Source organism: Musa acuminata, chromosome BXJ3-9, assembly GCF_036884655.1.
Source record: "Musa acuminata AAA Group cultivar baxijiao chromosome BXJ3-9, Cavendish_Baxijiao_AAA, whole genome shotgun sequence".
Taxonomy (NCBI): domain Eukaryota; kingdom Viridiplantae; phylum Streptophyta; class Magnoliopsida; order Zingiberales; family Musaceae; genus Musa; species Musa acuminata.
In genome coordinates, this window is record NC_088357.1 from 8896040 (window position 1) to 8913848 (window position 17809).

Sequence of the window (17809 nt, forward strand, 5' to 3'; positions counted from 1 at the left end):
GATATAAATATTTTTATCTTCGAGAAAAAATTTTCTTCGTTTAATCGCGTGATTCGCATCGTTTGAAAAAAATATCTTTCTCTCTTTTAAATATAATAACACTCAGTATGTTAGGTTGACGATTAAAAGTTGATCATATTAAATTTCATTTCATGTCGAAATAAAATTCATCTAAAGTAAATTTGTCCTACTAACTTCAACTCAAATATAAAGTATGATAATTAAGAACAAAACTATATTAGTAAAACTCATCAAAGATTCTATCGGGCCATTCAACAAATAATGGATCTAATGTCTTACCGATTGTTATTCGAAGTCAATAGCTGCCATGAAACAAAGCGTGGGAGCAATTATAAGGATTTGTGTTGGCAACCATGCAAGTGGTTGTTGCCAACACAAACTTCAATTAATTTGAAGCAATTATAAAGATTTGGTCAACGCTAGAGTTCGATTCAATCTATATAGAATCCATCTCGAGGTCAATCATATACATTCATTAATTGCATTCATTATTTATAAATAATAATTAACTTATGAAACCACCACAAAAGGCAATTGGAACTATTCGTCACATAATAATTTACTAATTATTGATTATTATAGTAAGAACCCTATTTCAAAGGATATTTCATAATCATCGAGAATCTACTTTTTGATATCGATTATAATAAACGGTATTGAGTTCTATGTTTTAGTATCATTAAATTGATACATATAAAAGATAATGATGATGATGAAATGGATGGACGATATTATATCATCATTTATACGAAGGGTAAACTTATGATAATTGATATTTTTATGAATAATATTATTTAATAAATAATAGGCAGAAAATATATGATTAGAATACTATTCCGTACGGTCAAAAGACGATGTAATACTTAAATATGGAGTGCAAAGAAAACAGACAAAAGAGAGAGAGGGGAAAAAAGCCCTAAAAAAGAAAATGGTGGGGTTTATTGTAAATGATTTGCTTTGTTAGGGTTGAAGATTGATCACACCGCGGCGTCCGAATCTAAAAGCAAGGAGGAGGAGGAGGAGGAGGAGGAGGACAAGAGGTGAAGATGATGAGACCCGGTCAGCCACGGATTCCTTTCTTGGTATTCCCCTCTCTCTCTCTGTCTCGCTCTCGCTCGGTTGGGCGTCGTAACCGTAGAGGCATTAAAGAAGTCGGTCATTTTAATGGGATTATTGCTCTCCTTCGGTTTGGATCCGCGTGCGGCGGTGCAGGGGGCGGAAAAAGGGTCAGCCTTGAGGGTGGCAATGTGAAGGGGGGTAGCGCGGAGGCCGCCCGCTATGGATCCGAATTTCTCAGGTGCGCTTCTCGTCCTTTTCGTCACTGTTTGTGGCTTCTTCGTTGCGGTTTTGGCAATTGATGCCTGGGGAGATCTCGATCTGCTCGCTGAAGTGGATTCCGAGGGGGAACGCATGATTCGGGTTCGGTGTGGTTCCTGGTTCGACAAAGTTGGAGCACCCAAGGGGCTCGGTGGTTTTCTTCGATCTGTAGGAGTTTGGCGTGATGAAGATCGGGTTTTTGTAGGGTTTCCGCGGGTTTCTCCGATTTCCTTCTCTCACCTCTTTGTGTAATCCGCTCCTTCCTTGCATTTGTGGGTGATGTGCAGCGGATGACCAAGTTTGGGGCAGTTGGCATTCTTTTCCCCCAAATTTTGGCTTAGCATATGCTGAGGAAGATGAATTTTCCTTTTGTCCCCCCCCACTCATCTCGAGCTTCCTTTTTCACGCCTCGGATTGAAATGCTGATTTCATCAGCGAATTGTGATGGCTAGGAATTCTCCTATGTCTAAGAAAAGTAAAAGTCCACCGAAATGGAACTCTTAATTATTTCGACCGGAAAATGTGGTATGATCCATAAGGAGTTCTTTTCTTGATCACATTTTGGCTTTCCTCAGCTTGAAGAATTCTGGAATTCTATGGTCGATGCTAAAGCTTAGAAGGTTGCTGGTAAAGCGTCGGTCCTGTGGGTTCAAGCTGCATCCCCATGTCGTTCTCAATCACAAACTTAGGATTTACTTGTTGAACTATCATTATCTTCGATTGCAATGAGCTAAAATTGCTTTCTTTTGCTTCAAATAGTTTTCTGATTTTACAGAGGTCATTTTTTGCTCAGAGGTTTCTTGTTCAGTGTGATACTCTGCCTCTTGTACTGTAGTTCTGGAACCTTTCTGTTTACCACAGGAAAAACCTGCACTCAAATAGTTAGCCAGGAGAATGCTATATGTTAGAAGTTACTAAATGTTAGTACTTGGGACTCCAGCTTACCTGCTACATCAGGTGTCCAAAGAACAGTAGTCTCTGAGTCGTTGGCTGGCACATAGATGAACCCTAATGTCATATCAACTTACTCTTTGTGAGGGTGAGCCTTAGCACCAGTGCCTTACTGCAGGCCATGTGTCACAGATTTGAGTTGTGGAAATAGCTCTATGAATGTAGGAGTAGGGGTGAGGTGTCATAAGTTTGACCTTCTCCAGACCCACATTAGAGGAATCTTGTACAGTGAGGCATCTTCTTCAATCATTGTATGTTTTTTAACTTTTTTTTTTAGTAATTATGATATAGTTTGCTCTTCAGGGCTCGTACTTGACCCATCTAAATGTAGTAAGTTGAGCATCGAGGAGAAGAGAGAGCTCGTCCGTGAATTGTCGAAGTGGCCAGAGAGCGCTCCTGAGAAGCTGCAGACATGGAGCCGACGTGACATTTTAGAGATCCTTTGTGCAGAGATAGGGAAGGAGAGGAAATACACTAGCTTAACAAAACAAAAGATGATAGAATACCTTTTCAGAGTTGTTTCTGATAAAAAATCTGGAGAACATACCAAAGACAGGGACTCTGCTCAGGACCTGTGTACACACAGCCCTCAAACCCCAGCTAAGAGACAGAGAAAGAATGACCATCCTTCACGTTTGCCCATCACTACGGTCAATCTGCAGTCGGGTGATGTTGAAGAAGCTTCGGACAACATTAGATACTGCAAGAATTCAGCCTGCCGGGCGACTCTTAACATAGAAGATGCGTTCTGTAAGCGGTGCTCATGTTGTATATGTCACAAATATGATGATAATAAAGACCCTAGTCTTTGGCTGTTTTGTGGCTCAGAGAACCTTTCTCAAGGTGACTCATGTGGCCTGTCTTCTCATCTTGAGTGTGTTCTTAAGCATGAAAAAGGAGGTGTCATGAAGAGTGGGCAGTGCACAAGATTGGATGGGGGCTATTACTGCATATATTGCGGAAAAGTTAATGACTTGCTAGGGTAATTTCTTCAACATAATGTTAAATTGTTTTCAATAATCCCCTTAGTATATGTTCATCCATTTTTATTTAACTGCTCATTACAGCTTTCAGTCGTCAAACTTTTAGTCTATATCTGATCCATTTATCTTTAGCACCTAATCTACTTTATCTTGTGCAATAACCTAATTAATTGTCTTGTCTTACCAATCCTGAATTACTTCAGGCTAAAAGAATTGTGATGGTTCAACATCATTAAGTGTTTAGTCTGCTAGTGTTAGGAGCAGATAATTTTTTTGATGAGTTTGATGAGCTCAATTTTGTTTTTTTTCTTTAAATGTGATAAGCAATTAGACTTCAATGACACAATCTAATAGCGAAATTTCTCTGTCGGTGTTTGTTTAGTAGGCCAAAGAGTAGTCATATCTATGTTTCTTAAGATTCATAACTCGGCTAATGTTGAATGCTTCAATAAAGGATAAACTGGCTCTTGAGATTAACATGAACATAATATGAATGGAACTAGCAGATATAGCATTTAAAGTTAGAATGCTTTATTTGAATGACTTGGAAGAAACAAGTGCTGATGGAAAGTTGCAGTGGAGGACTTTATTATAGAAACCTAAGTGTTGATTTATGGCTTTTGGAATGCTTGTGATGGAAGCGGTTGATTTCTCATGGCCTTTAGAATAATGGGAATGATTGGGTGCGGATAGAAACAACAGTAACAGAATAAGAGAGGGATTGTTACTGCATTTTGCAACAAGAAAAGAAAATTCTTCATCAAGCAAAACGGTCAATACCTGTAATTCAGTATCACTTTTTATAGCCACTTCATTTCAACTTAAAAGAATAATGAAACCCGTTTATCCTTGTATATTACTTGTATGGATTCAATAATATGCAACCTTCCTTATTTAGTGAAAGTTTGTTTACATGTTTGCTTTTATCTTGTTTAGACATATGTTTCTTATCGTTAAAGTATGCATAATTTTTACACGGAAGCTAAGAAGTAATCTATATCAGAATATGAGAGAAATGCAAAACCAGTTCTTTTTTATTTAATTAAGAATTCCATGGAGAACAATGATAAATTACGAGAAACTGACTGAGAAACTGCTGTTGTGATATAACGGCAGGTGCAGGGAGGCCGCGGTTATGATATTACAGCAAGAGGTAGTAGGTGCTGGTATGAGAAAACCTCAGTAGGTGAAAAAAAAAAAAAATCCAGATTCTAACTGAATTTAATCATATGCAAATGTCAAACAGTGGTTATTTGTCAATACATTGAATTAAAAATGAGAGAATAAGTGGAGAACAGAGACCATAGTTTTTTTCATTTTTCCTACTGAACAAAACTCTATCGACTCACAAACTTTATGGCTACCAATTTGACTTCAATTAAATTTCAAACTTATGTATCATCATAAATAGGTAGTAATGTATATAAAAACATATAGAACATGTTGCCTGAATGCGGCATGACTTAACTTGACCTTTGTTATACACATCCTACATCAGTTAATCTTGTCAATTGTATTAATTGTTGGTTGTTATACCAAATTTTATAGCTCCATACTACTAGCAAGACACTCCGCATCGAGTTTGTTAGATAGCTTAAAATACCATAATAGGAGCTAAGACAACATATGAGGTCCATGGTGCATCGTTCTTGCATCATTCTTTGTGTGCTAGGAGATAAGAGCTTTAGAAGTGAGCATAAGATGGCTTGTCTTTGTATTTCTATTCATAAGCACAGAGGGTTTGGAAGTGTGGATCATGAATGTAGAGACTTGACCTCTTTGCTTGTGGGAGGGCTTAGAACAGTAGAGTAACATCAAGGTATAATTGTTGATTGGAAAGATAATTTGGTGAAGAAAAGACATGAAAGATATGGATGTATATTCTCATCAGGTGGAGAAAGACATGATTGCCATTATGGCAAAATGGACAGGAAAATGATGGCAAAAAATGATTATGAAAAAGGGTTCTGGAAGACCATGAGCTGATGTGTTTCTTTTAATAGAATCTCTTTTCTCCAATTTCAGTTAGCTGGTACAGTGTTAACCATTGCACTTAGAAAGATAAGACAGATGGTAATTGGTAATTTAAATGGTTCCATTATCTCCATTTCTCTTTGGATCCTGAGTAGATTTTTTATGAAAGTTTATGTAACTGCTAAATGTCTCTTTCATAAGGAAAATTATGCAAACTTAATGTTACTCTGAGAACAGCCAGGGGACCGATATGTTCTCTCTCCTGAAATTACTTGAACAGGGCAATTTGTCCTTGAGTCCAACCTGCCTGACTTTTTTCCTGCAAGGACAGAAACAGGTATGCATTTGTCATGAAATTCATGGATGACTATAACATCTATTTTAGTGAATTTTCTGTACCCCTCAAATGCTTATTCTTGTCCATATTATTGTACATATCAATTATTTGGTCCTGAGAGATTCTCATTGATCCTTCCTACTGGATTTCCCTTTAGGTTTTAGGTTGGCTTGTTAAGTTCTAGGTGTGACACATTAGATTTTGGCATGAACAGTTATTTTGAAGTAAATCAGTTCTAGATTGTCTAGATCTGTTCTCACTTCACAACTGAAACATATTGTGGAAGAGAAATTCCTTTGGTGGTCACACATCAAACCGCAGTTGCTCCCACAAGTGATTCACTTATAACATTTTTTTACTTTTTGTTTCTGCAGGTGTTGGAAAAAGCAGCTCATGATTGCAAAGGATGCACGACGAGTCGATGTATTGTGTTATCGGATTTCTCTTAGTCATAAACTTCTCAACTTAACAGAGAGGTATGGAAGTTTGCATGAAATAGTTGAGACAGCACAGAAGAAACTGGAGGCTGAGGTTGGGTCTATCGATGATTTACCAAACATGGCACGAGGAATCGTCAACCGACTTTCTGTTGGTGCTGAAGTCCAGAAACTGTGTGCCTGTGCAGTAGATTTACTAGATACAATGCGCTTAGGTGGTTTATCAGCCACTGCTCAAGTTCAGCGTAAGCTCGTCTAAGCTCCAAGTTTCTTAAAATTTCTGGTACCTTTTTGATGCATTCATCATTCCTTCATGAATTTTTGTCACCTGCAGAAACTGGTTCAGTATCCTCCAGCTTTATCAAATTTGAACAGATATCGCAAACATCTCTTACTGTGGTTTTGGATTTGGAGAATAATTCGTCATTAGGTCAAGAGGTAGCTGGCTTTACCGTGTGGCACCGAAAGGTTGACACCCCAGAATACCCCAAGAAAGCCTCATTTTCTCTATTAAATCCAAAGAGAAGGTTTCTAGTAACAGAACTAGCTCCAGCTACAGAATATATGTTCAAGGTGGTTGCCTTCGGCGATACAGGGGACCTTGATACATGTGAAGTTGGAACAAAAACCAAAGGCATCTCACTGGACAACTCTATGGGCTTGGCACCGCAGACAGCTGTATTAGAACCACATTGTCAAAGCCCTAAAACAAACAGTAGTGGCTTGTCTAATCCCTCAGAGGGTGACGAATCTAATACTAACAGTACCGCTTGTGCTGACTTGAACAAGTTGCCAGAAATAGAATTTGATGAATGTGAGAAGCCTGAGATCCTTGAGACAGAAAAATCAACGGATCATGCCCAGAAAGATGCTGGCCACCAAAAGAGTGAATGCAAGGGCAGTACAAGCAGAGCAGAAGTTCCTGAACGAGATGAATCACCTGGGCGCTCTGATTCTGTATTAGATGAGGAACCAAACTCAACGATTCGGACAGATTCCACTAACTCTATGGAGAATAACCAAACATCTGACATCCCAAGATCAGAGAATGAATCTAACGCTCCTGTTGTCAACGAGATGGTGATTGTACCATTTGTGCAATCCAACTCCACCCTTCCTGCCACTCCTTGCAGGGTGGAAGCTGGAACAGAAGGTTCTGAGAGGTGCAGCAAAGGAAAACCTAGTGTCAATAAATTTGAAGATGGCTTGATGAAGCCAGGCATGGAACCTGGGAGTTCATCAAAGAAAAGATGTGGGGGGAATCTTGAGGGTGTAAATGTCAAAGATGGATCACTGGAAGGAGCATACGAGTATTGCGTGAAGGTGATCAGATGGCTGGAATGTGAGAGGCACATCGAAACCAACTTCAGGGTGAAGTTCTTGACATGGTTCAGCTTACGAGCAACCCCACAGGAGAGAAGGATCGTTAATGTGTATGTCGATACTCTAATAGATGATCCTGTGAGCCTTGCGGGGCAGTTGGTGGATACCTTCTCAGAAACCGTCTGCAGCAAGAGACCACCCCGAGTGCCGACTGGTTTCTGTGCTAAGCTCTGGCATTGAGACTCGGGGAGCCATTCTTCTCGGTATTCTATGAGACAATTATTTACATGCAGATTTGTGGCATTAATTCTTCATCAATTATGTGTTCATGGATCAGCAAATTTCAGGTCAATTCCTATTGTTGCTCATTGACAATCACACTTTTATATGTAGTTGAAAACTAGTTTTCATTAACAGAACTACTTAGTTCTTAATGCTCTTTTAGTCTTGTGGCACTCCTCTTCATCTTTACACTAGTTTAAAGGTACCCTATGCTGATACAAGCACTTTTTTCAAGTGAAAAGATTATTATGTTGTACTTTACAATTTCTCTGGGTAAGTTCTATTTTTTTAGTAATAAATAGACAAAGGGTATCGTTTTTTGGGATGATTACTTTGATTGAGATCTCTTGGGTGTATCTTTTTTGCATGGTTAAGCATAACTGGGAAGCCTCCTTGATTCCTATTTCTTTTTTGTTTTGGATTTGATCTTCTCGTTTAACTTTGTTTTCCTGCATACCTCAGCTGGATCTTCATTGAGCTGCCTTAAAAGTTTTCACTTGAATCGAGTATTGTGTTCTTATATTTGAATTGCCATATACTAACAACATTAATTGAAATCTTTACGTACGCGATTTAGATTATTAGTTTGGTTACACTGATTGACATAACAATCTTAAGGTGATTTGACTGTTGTGCAAATCATCCCGCTAACAATGCAGATGTAGTCCATCCCATTGCCCCCTCGGTCTATGGTCGCTACACCACCATCAACAGCCGGATGAATCCGCGCTCTCTAACGACATGCCTTGAGCCTACCAGGTGCTCGTCCGAATGCCCCGACGTGATCCGTCGATTGGGCCCTCACACGCCGCCCGACCTCACAACAGCGGCGATCGGGGGCGTACGCGGGTGCCTCTCTGCTCTCTCAGCCTCATGGCCAGTTTGGGTTCGATCTCGATGCGCTCGTCAAAGGATAGAGCTTTGCTTCCGAGATGTTTGATAAGAGTTCTGAAAGAAAAATGCTCTCTCAGCCCCATGGCCAGTTTGGGTTCGATCTCGATGCGCTCGTCAAAGGATAGAGCTTTGCTTCCGAGATGTTTGATAAGAGTTCTGAACGAAAAAGGCTAGGCGGCAATCGTATGCCGGAAGAAGAACGATGATGTTTGTTGAACGAGCACCGTGCTCGATTGTTGTGACATCTAAATCATCGTCGTCCATAGCAAAAAGACGAATTGGAAGACGGAAACCATCAAAGAAAAAAGAACACTATCGGCATCAAAAGAAGCATACGAATCAGAAGTATGGGCCACAACTTGTTCAGGAAGCGCACCTGATCCTGAGATCGCAGTCAATCCAGGTGGAAAGCTCTTCCGGCAGGAGCGAACGTGGTGGTGCTCGCTCGATCGATGGAGGCGAGGAAGGGAGATGAGCAGGCATGGGCCAATCGCAGCGGTATCGGCCACGATCAAAGCGTGGATCTAACAGGTGGTGATGGGTCAAGCAAGGTGCAGTCATCCTGCCATCTTTGAACAAATTATTAGCATAGGAGTATGCAGGGCTCTTAAAAAGGACCAAAGAGAAGAGTGAGTGGTACAGTTTTCAAAGGCCTATAGGAACAAGCATTACCCCCACAAAAACGACGTGTTAAGCTGACCCGCTACAGAAAGTTACCCCAGTGACAGAGTTCTCGGAGTCCTCCAACTCGGTTCTCATGTGAGTGAACAGAGAGGTGGATGTCATGCATACACCCTCCAAAGGTCTGACAGATGAACAAAAACTTCGATGTTAATCTGTATTCTGAGTGGTATTGAGAAACATTAACATTTCCTAAGAACTGCGCACGCTTCTTTTGTAACATTTTGCTTCTTTGTACGTTCCATGTGTTCCTATCAAAATATAAGACTGGTTTTTTTCACACAAGCCCTAATCAAATGACCATTGCATCTGATGAAACGCATCTCCCAAGTTCAACTTGGTGTGTCTAAAAGCCATGAAGCATGAGTCAGTTGGGTATTGACGAGCTGTGATATCTATACATGGGTCAGTTTGAAAATGATGTGCAGCATATCAGATATACCATTTCATATTAACCATTAGGTTAACAAAAAAAAATTCCAGGAACATGCCTTGAAATAGGCAAGAACATTAACAAAGACCTATCTTCAGCTGAAGAAATCCCAGATGTTTCCACTGCACCTGTTGATTAATATGAAAAAGACATTGAGTGGGTATCAGCTCCTTACCACTAGGGCCAGGGTTTCTGCACAACACATACTGGAAAGACAAAGTAGAACGTTAGCATTTGAAATTAAGGGCAAAGCCATATCCAACAATTTCTTGGGGCTCACCAAGATATTTGTAGCAACTGGCATCATAACCAATAGTTTCAATAAAGTTGAGAGCGTATCAGCAGTCCTGGGAGGCCGGCAGTGCACAGAAGAAATGAAGCAGTACTCTTAATCTAGTATCTGATTAATGTTTCAACAAGCAATGTCTAAGGCGAGCGGTAAATGTTATACATGATGGGTAGAAGAGAATCTCATACTATGATGACTAACCACAGCCCTGGACTGGATTCGGGAAGTGAAGACTTGCAGCTTATCACAACTTGCTTGGTTTCAGAACCCTGAGATAATAGAAATCTAAGATCAATAAAATTATGAACAATTTCCCTTTGGGTAGCAAGGAAAACATGTTAAAAGCAAGGTGCAATAAGTTTGAGTTGAGCTTTGAGCATTTGATTAATGAAGCAAAACTAAGTACTTTGATGATAAAGTTCCCCTAGTTACATCCTTTTATTCATTAATAGAACACTACGAACAATGGTAAAAGAAGGGTAAGAAACAAGTAGCTGTACTGAAAAGTGATTAACATGCTTATGTGGAGGACAGAATGCTAATACAATAAAAAATTTCATTCCATTGTTGTGGAAATGATATCTCAGGCAAACCTTGCATTTCCACTATGCCTGAACAAGCTCACATAGCAATCAAGGACATAAATGATGAAATGAACACAGTGGAAGCAACACTAATACACTTTTGTCATATGTCATAAATTGCATGTAATACTAATTTATATCACCTAATATTTTTTTTATTACAGAAGTGTACACTCATACACTTTTGACCTTCCCAAAACCTTGGCAGCAAGCTTGGTGCATTGGACCCTCATTCTTATTTTCTTACTACCTGGTCTGAACTCTTATTCTAAGTTATATTTCTTATTTTTTTGTTTTAATGTTGATAATGGAAGCAAAACCTGTCTCAAAACTACTGATACAGGAAAAAATATTGATGACTATCTAACCATGAAAGACATGTAAAACTCCACTCTGGCCATAGCCTAAATCAGAACTAAAATTTCAAATTCAAATCTAAATTAGTCTATAAAATACTACTGGAGATTCTTATTGGTAGTGGTGGCTTCTTTTTTTTGTTGGTCAAATGCATAATCTCACAATCATATATGTTCCTTCGATGAGATGAAAAAATATTTGGCCATTTACCAACCACCAACTAAAGATCAGTAGTTTTAAGCAACATTTTTCTGCTAAAACTATTCTCAGATATCGCGTGGAATGACAAGTTAACTAAGCACAAACTTCTATCCTTAAAAAACTGTCACTTAACATCAACTAGGACTTCTATTGACCTTAAGATATACTTCATGTCAAGATTCATTTTCTAAAAATGACCTGGCAACAGAAAATTTTGAAGAATTATACTGGGCCATTAAATCCAACAAATGGCAAAATTTCTGCCCTGTATCATATTGCCATGGTTAAGGTTGTCGAGGAGAGAAAGAAAGATAAAGCTTATACAAGTTCAAAAGACAAGCAAAAAAAAGAAAATCAATACTTTTCATTATAAGCATAACACAACACAATTCCTTTGTAAAAGTGAGGAAAGAACACAGACGCTAGTTTAATGATTAAGTGAAGGTAGGCCAAGCTTAAAGGCTGTGAAAGAAGGAACAGCAGATGCCTTATATTAATCCAAAGATAAGGCACAAGGGGAGAACATAAATGTACCAGCATTTATGTGTACTGGTGAACATAAAGTTGTAGGCTCGAAGAGTACCGATCATTGTGTACTGGTGAACTACTCTTATCCATTTGCACCTGTTACTATATAAGACGGTGCAATTGAACACCCCATGCCTCACATAACATTTTAGTTTTGCAATCAATCTTCCCCATATGGTGGATGTTCCATGACAGTCTGCAACACATGGAAACCAAATTCCTCTCTCAAGGATGTTTGAAGCAGACAATAATTTACATATGGTGTTGTCCAAAGCATTACTAAGATACTTTCTCACTAGAACATTCTCAAATTTGCTTGTAATATGTTGTGAACTCAATCAATTTAATTATTCTATATCTCTAAGGAACTCAAAAGCGAGTGCTGATCCCTGAGTTGGAGTTACTAACTTCCATTTCCTATCATCAGAATCTTGTCTAGAAATATTGGGAAGTATCTAACTGGGTTTCATGTTCGTGTCACAAAATACCAGCAATATTGCCAATCACATGCTATGTGATTAATATGCATAAACCCAATTGGCATTCGCAATGCGTAATAGTGGATGGAACAAGACAATCCAACCAAGTGTGAAGTTTTGGGAAACTGTATAGTGGTGGCATTTCTTGAACAACTGAAACTTGAATGCAAAAGCACATCAAGCCTTATTTCTAATCCAAATCCAACTTGGAGAATACCTTTCATGTCTTGAGTCAATTCACATAATTGCTTTTTAAGAAAGAATAAGTTATACAATTTCAATAGTTCTACCGCAAAAACTAGTTATATAGCAAGAAAAAAAATGATTCAATGTAATAAAAACAAAGCTAAAAGTTCTATGTAAAAGCTAGGGCATGAACGAAAAACCCTAACCTTTCAGGCTGTAATCAAGATTCTAGCGGTTCCGCTCCGGAGGCAAAGGCCGATTAAACCCTCCCCTCCTATTCATGTACTGCCGAGGCTGCCGCTTCGTAACCACCCTCACCCCGCTCATGTCATTTCCCTCCACCGGCTTCCCTTTGGTGGAATCGAACCCTATCGGAATCCCCAGCATCTTCATCATCTCCAGCTCGTCCGGGTCCGCGTCCGTGGGCGCCGGCACCTCCCCGCCCCTAGGAGCGTCACCGGCCTGCTTCTTCTGCTCCTTGGCGCCGCTATCCGCGATCTCCGAGGCGGAGGAGCGGCGGCGGTCGCGATCGTCGTCGCTGCCTTCCCGGCGTCGCTTGCGGCGGACGGAGTCAGGGGAGGGGGAGCGCCGGTGGTGGCCGTGGCGGCGGCGGTGCCGCTCAGCCGACAGGGAACGGGACCTCGACGGGGACCTGGAACGCGACCGCTTCCGGTGGTCTCGATCTCTGTTCCGATCCCTGTCTCTCTCTCGATCTCGATCTCGATCTCGGTCTCGGTCGCGACCGCGGTCCCGATCCCTCTCGCGGTCTCGCTCTCTCTCGCGGTCTCGAAGCTTCTCCTTTTCTCTCCGCCTCTCCGACATCCTTCTCACGCGAGCCCGAAGCTTCTTTAGCTGTGGTGAGGGATAAAAACTGCTTCATTCATCGCATCGACGGTGCGCCAAAACCTAAAACCACCGGCCCGAAAGAACCGGAAACGGGTCGGATGCGGGTCTGATACGAGAAAAACCATATCCGCATCAATCATAATAATCATAAACAAAAAAGTCAATCAACTAATTCAAAGTAATTTTTTCAAAGTAATTTTTTTTTGAAAAAATAATATTATTTATATAGATAAACTCAGTTCTTTCATATAGATTTGCAGATGATCAGAAACCCAACATAAAGACTCTTAGATCCAACCAATCCCTTCACTCTTTCCAACATAAAGACTCTTAGATCCAACCAATCCCTTCACTCTTTCTTAGCATACTATAAAAGAGATACTTTTAATTCATGCACAACACATTCAATCCCTTCTTCACTATTTTGAAGCCATCAAAAAATTCAATTCTTGAATCACCTTCTATCAAATTATTACAATCATTATAACTTAAAATTCATCCCCATCATGCTTTGCTTTTCTTATAGAAGAATGTCATCAGTAAAATACTTGTAAAAAAGCTGAATTTTCATGTTGAAAATCAACAATAAGTTCATTTTGTCGCCAGTGCAACCATGATTGATAGCCCAAGTAACTTGTTATTCATCTTAAATGGACGGAGATCAATTACTCTTTCAGTCAGCCATTCATTTCGAAGTAATAATTAAGAGCTATCTTGAAAAAAAAATAACATAGAAAAAGCTATTATTGTCATACAAGGAGGAAACAACAACCATTTTGATTGCTTTTGGACAGATGATTTCATAAAATGTTCAAAGACAACTGATTTCAAGAAGTAATCCGAGAATGCTAACATAGGAAAAACATTTGAAAGGAAATCATTGATCACAGATTCCTGTCTCGTCGATTGAACTAACTGCAATCAGCCGCATGATGACACAAGAGCTGACATAGGATCATTTGGTCTGTAATACGTCGAGACCGCTTTAGATCATTGATATACAAAGCATAAACAGCATTTCATCAGACATGTTTTTAACTTCAGGACCCACATGCCAATGCTGAAGTCTACTGCATGACAAGAACATGATAGCAGAGTCAGAAATAAGCATATGGACATAAGAAACGGAGATGATGTTTTACCTCTTTAAAAACTTTTTAGACAGCTTGTACTTTGCTGGAAACCTCTTTTGGTTTACTAACTTTACCACTTTCCTTTTCCTGCAATGAAAAATATTTAGAAATTCAATTCACATTCTCAAGCCATCAAGCAGTACAGATTCCTATAAAACTTGTTTTTATTCCAAGAATTAGGCAAATTTAATAGAAGACCAATGCATGGATTAAACAAGAGAAGTCTTACAAGTACAATAAAACCCAAAATAAACAGTTGAGAATCAGACATTAGCACCCACTTATCCTCAAAGACCATGAAAACTTGGTAAAAGGAAAAGTTGACCATCATTTGCTGCCAGAGCACTCTCATCTAGAGACCTCAAAATTCTCATGCTTATCAGGCTGCACAGTATTAGGAGCCGGGAAACATGTCCGAATTGCAAACACAAAGCACTAGAAATCATGAAAAGCCAATATGAGGAGATAACTATCTAGATCAGTTTATAGTTGATGGAGCAGAATGAATTATGCAAATGCAGACACCTTGGTTGATTCAGAGACCAGATAATAGATCTAGATAGGAAATCAAGAACTTAGGCTAAAAGAACGTCATATGGGGCTTAGACTCACTGGGTTTAGCATATGGAAACATGCTACATTTGTCATATAAAAGCATGAAATTCCAACATTTCCATATTACTTTTAAATGACATTTCAAGCATCAAAATAGACAATTAATAATTTTTTGAGATGTTCTTGAAAACCTTTGCTAAAGCATTCAAATTCAATTAAAAGTTTCTTCCTCCAATACAGACTATTATGCCATGCTAAATACCTTATGTAAATCCTACAATTTTACATAAATGACAAGAAAAATCAAACTCCCCTAGTTAAACTAGTAATAAACAAATCACACAGACATGTCCTTGCATTTGTCCAACTTTCACACATATAAATTCATAAGTCAAGATGTTTATACACTCTGATCCTGCTTCATATATCTTGACATATCTCCAGGCAAAACACATCAACAATACAAAAGGACACACAGTGTCGCGCGTGTATATTTGCGTATATATGTAATTGCATAAGATGTTTTCTCATCAGCATAGATCAGCTCATTAGCCACCAGGAGTTAATAAACCCCCTTCCTCGACAGCCACAGCCCTCCGAAAATTAACCCGATTGTTGTTCTTCTTCCAAGCAATCGACCTTCTTTTTTAGTATCAAAATTTAACTATTTGATTCAGGTCATTCTCAATCCTATGATATCTTTTTTACACAGTGTCATGATAAATCAAAAGATAGCTGTAAGTGGTTGAAGGTACCTCAAATGCTCATAGTCAAGACATTTGAACACATGGTCCGGTAGAGAAAACTGAGAAAAAACATCTCTTTGTAAAAATTCGAAAGTGAAGATAGATCAAGCAAAGTGCTCTAGGAAACAATTCCAAGTGAAAAAACAAAGTCACTCAAAAAAATAGCAAATCATAAAGAGTGACGAAGATTCAGTAGTTCAACCACATATTCCAAGTCCAGAGTGACCCTCAAGCTATCACCAATGCTAAAAGATCAAGCAAATTCCAGGTGATATAATCGAAATCATTGAATAGCATAACTAATCATAAATCAGCATATCGAAGAAAGAAAAAAGCAATGACGAAAACTCGGTAGTTCAATTCCATATTCCAAATCCAGAGTAACCTTCAAGCCATCGCCGACCAAAAGAACATTACGAAACTTCACGACCAAAGCGAAAAGAACAGTAACCTTTTCACTGCTCTCATAGTAATCATTCAACGCCCACTGGTACCTGGACTGGTTCAATCCAAACCAATCCGCCAAGTACTCGTCCAAGCTCGAATGCGCTGTTAGCCAAAACCAAAAATATGAGAAAAGAAAAGATCCCACAGTACCCCCAAATTTCAAGAATTTGAATAAGATACCATTTTGGACTTTGACGATGGCGTCCCAGAAGAAGCCGAATACGGATCCAGAAGACTTGGCGGCAGGCTTCTCGAACTGCCGGGGTGGTACCTGAACCGGCGGCGGCGGCGGAGGAGGAGAAGCCTTCGCCGGCAAAGGAGCCTCCTTTTCAGGGGTGCTGGCACTAAGGCTCGGCGTAGGGCTCGCAATGGGGGATCTTGGGCCCTCGGATGGCGTCGGGTTCGGAGGCGGGGTGATGAAGACGGTGTAGCTCCCGGCCTTCCCAATCACCGGCGGCGGTGTCGTCTCTGCGGCCATGACTGCGGACGAAGACCAGCAAGTAGAGATCAAAGGCACGGGAGAAGCGAGGGTTTACAGTTTGGGCTCAGTAGAGTGGGGAGGAGAGGGTGTGAGAAGTGGCTCGTGTGAAAGCTAGGCTGCAAGATTCGCCATTAGAGAAGGAAGAAAGTGGTGCGAGCTTTTTGCCGACGCTGAGTCTCTCTCTCCCTCTCTAAAAGCGCAAGCGGAAGAATTCGTGCCTTTTTATCCAACATTATTATTTGTTCTCGTAATCCATCGGTCTTTTTTCGTCTAAATAACGAAAATGCCACTGAGTGCGGTGCTCTGTGGTAAATTCGGGGTTTCACACCGAGGGATATTGATTCGGATCGCTTGCCTCAGTCCAGCCATGGGACACCTTCCCTCATCGCTAAGGTTCCTCGCATCACCTCGGGACCGTGGAGCCCACCGCTCTTTGGCGACGGAACAACTCGTGCACCCTGGCTGAACAAGACAGGAAGATGAAGATCCGACCTGGCGTTTACGAGAATGCATTGGTATACAACTACGGAGTAACTCACGAATAGGACACGAAGGAGGCGTTATGCCTTGTCGATAACATAAACTTGAGACAAGAAGATGCACAGATCATATATATATATATATAACATGACATGGACGTGCAAAGAGACAGAGTTCAACCACGAGGCCCAGTTCCCCAAGAATCACTGATCTAAAGCACGATTTTTTATGCATTGGCTCTCTCTCTGAGGCACGGCACGCATGCTATCCCCTTTCACTTGGATAAAACTAGTGTGGGTAGATCTGACGAGCGATGACTACTGTTTGCAGACAGCAAGAGGCCGCCTCGGTTTGTATTGGGTCCACCGGAGGAGCGGTGGTGGTGGGCGGCACACAACCCGACGACGACTAAGACGGAGGGGGCGCCCACAGCCACGTGACGAAGCCATAGTCACGTGTCAAGCGCTAACAGAGGGACTAATTATATATTATCTCCGTCCTATTAATATTATATATTTTTATATTTTAAAAAAATATTAAAATTTTATAATATTAAAATAAAATAAATAATTTTAGTATTGACAAAAAAAAAACATATGATACCACATATTGAATCAACATAAAATAATAAGTAAAAAATATAATTTTAATATTTTTTTATTTATTATTTTTTTATCGATTAAATCGTTAGAAATAGAATGAATATTAAAATTATCTTGTTGTCTGTCATTTTCATATTGGTCTAACACGTTACGTTACGTATTATATTTTTTAATATTATAATAAATATAATTATTTATTTTATTTTTAAAAGTATAGAGATCCTAATATAAATTTTTTATTTATAGAGATTGCGATGCTAAA

The 17809-nt window shown here is 39.7% G+C and overlaps 3 protein-coding genes across 8 annotated transcripts; 1 reads left to right on the plus strand and 2 right to left on the minus strand.

Annotated features, from left to right (window-relative positions):
* Positions 1-1089: 1089 nt before the first annotated feature.
* Positions 1090-7777, plus strand: LOC103997873 (VIN3-like protein 3). Of its 2 annotated transcripts, none has more exons than XM_065168851.1 (4): positions 1090-1318; positions 2593-3271; positions 5958-6265; positions 6355-7777. In XM_065168851.1, exons 1-4 carry the CDS (start codon positions 1300-1302, stop codon positions 7581-7583), a joined length of 2235 nt encoding a protein of 744 aa, XP_065024923.1. In that variant the 5' UTR covers positions 1090-1299; the 3' UTR covers positions 7584-7777. The 2 variants fall into 2 exon arrangements, with proteins under 2 accessions (XP_065024923.1, XP_065024922.1); XM_065168850.1 differs by having other exon boundaries at positions 1153-1318; positions 2581-3271.
* A 2143-nt stretch (positions 7778-9920) lies between these two features.
* On the minus strand, positions 9921-13129 carry LOC135649902 (uncharacterized). Of its 2 annotated transcripts, XR_010501423.1 has the most exons (3): positions 12464-13129; positions 10124-10191; positions 9921-10033 (listed from the first exon to the last, which is right to left on the minus strand). XR_010501423.1 is itself a non-coding variant. In XM_065168852.1 (2 exons), the coding sequence occupies exon 1, from the start codon at positions 13077-13079 to the stop codon at positions 12486-12488; it is 594 nt and encodes a 197-aa protein (XP_065024924.1). In that variant the 5' UTR covers positions 13080-13128; the 3' UTR covers positions 9996-10191; positions 12464-12485. The 2 variants fall into 2 exon arrangements, 1 of the variants encoding a protein (XP_065024924.1); XM_065168852.1 differs by having other exon boundaries at positions 9996-10191; positions 12464-13128.
* A 688-nt stretch (positions 13130-13817) lies between these two features.
* Positions 13818-16670, minus strand: LOC135583420 (anther-specific proline-rich protein APG-like). Of its 4 annotated transcripts, none has more exons than XM_065168857.1 (4): positions 16165-16670; positions 15989-16086; positions 14246-14323; positions 13818-14170 (listed from the first exon to the last, which is right to left on the minus strand). In XM_065168857.1, the coding sequence occupies exons 1-3, from the start codon at positions 16460-16462 to the stop codon at positions 14261-14263; spliced, it is 459 nt and encodes a 152-aa protein (XP_065024929.1). In that variant the 5' UTR covers positions 16463-16670; the 3' UTR covers positions 13818-14170; positions 14246-14260. The 4 variants fall into 4 exon arrangements, with proteins under 4 accessions (XP_065024929.1, XP_065024927.1, XP_065024926.1 ...); XM_065168855.1 differs by having other exon boundaries at positions 15923-16086; XM_065168854.1 differs by having other exon boundaries at positions 13818-14173; positions 15923-16086.
* Positions 16671-17809: the final 1139 nt, after the last annotated feature.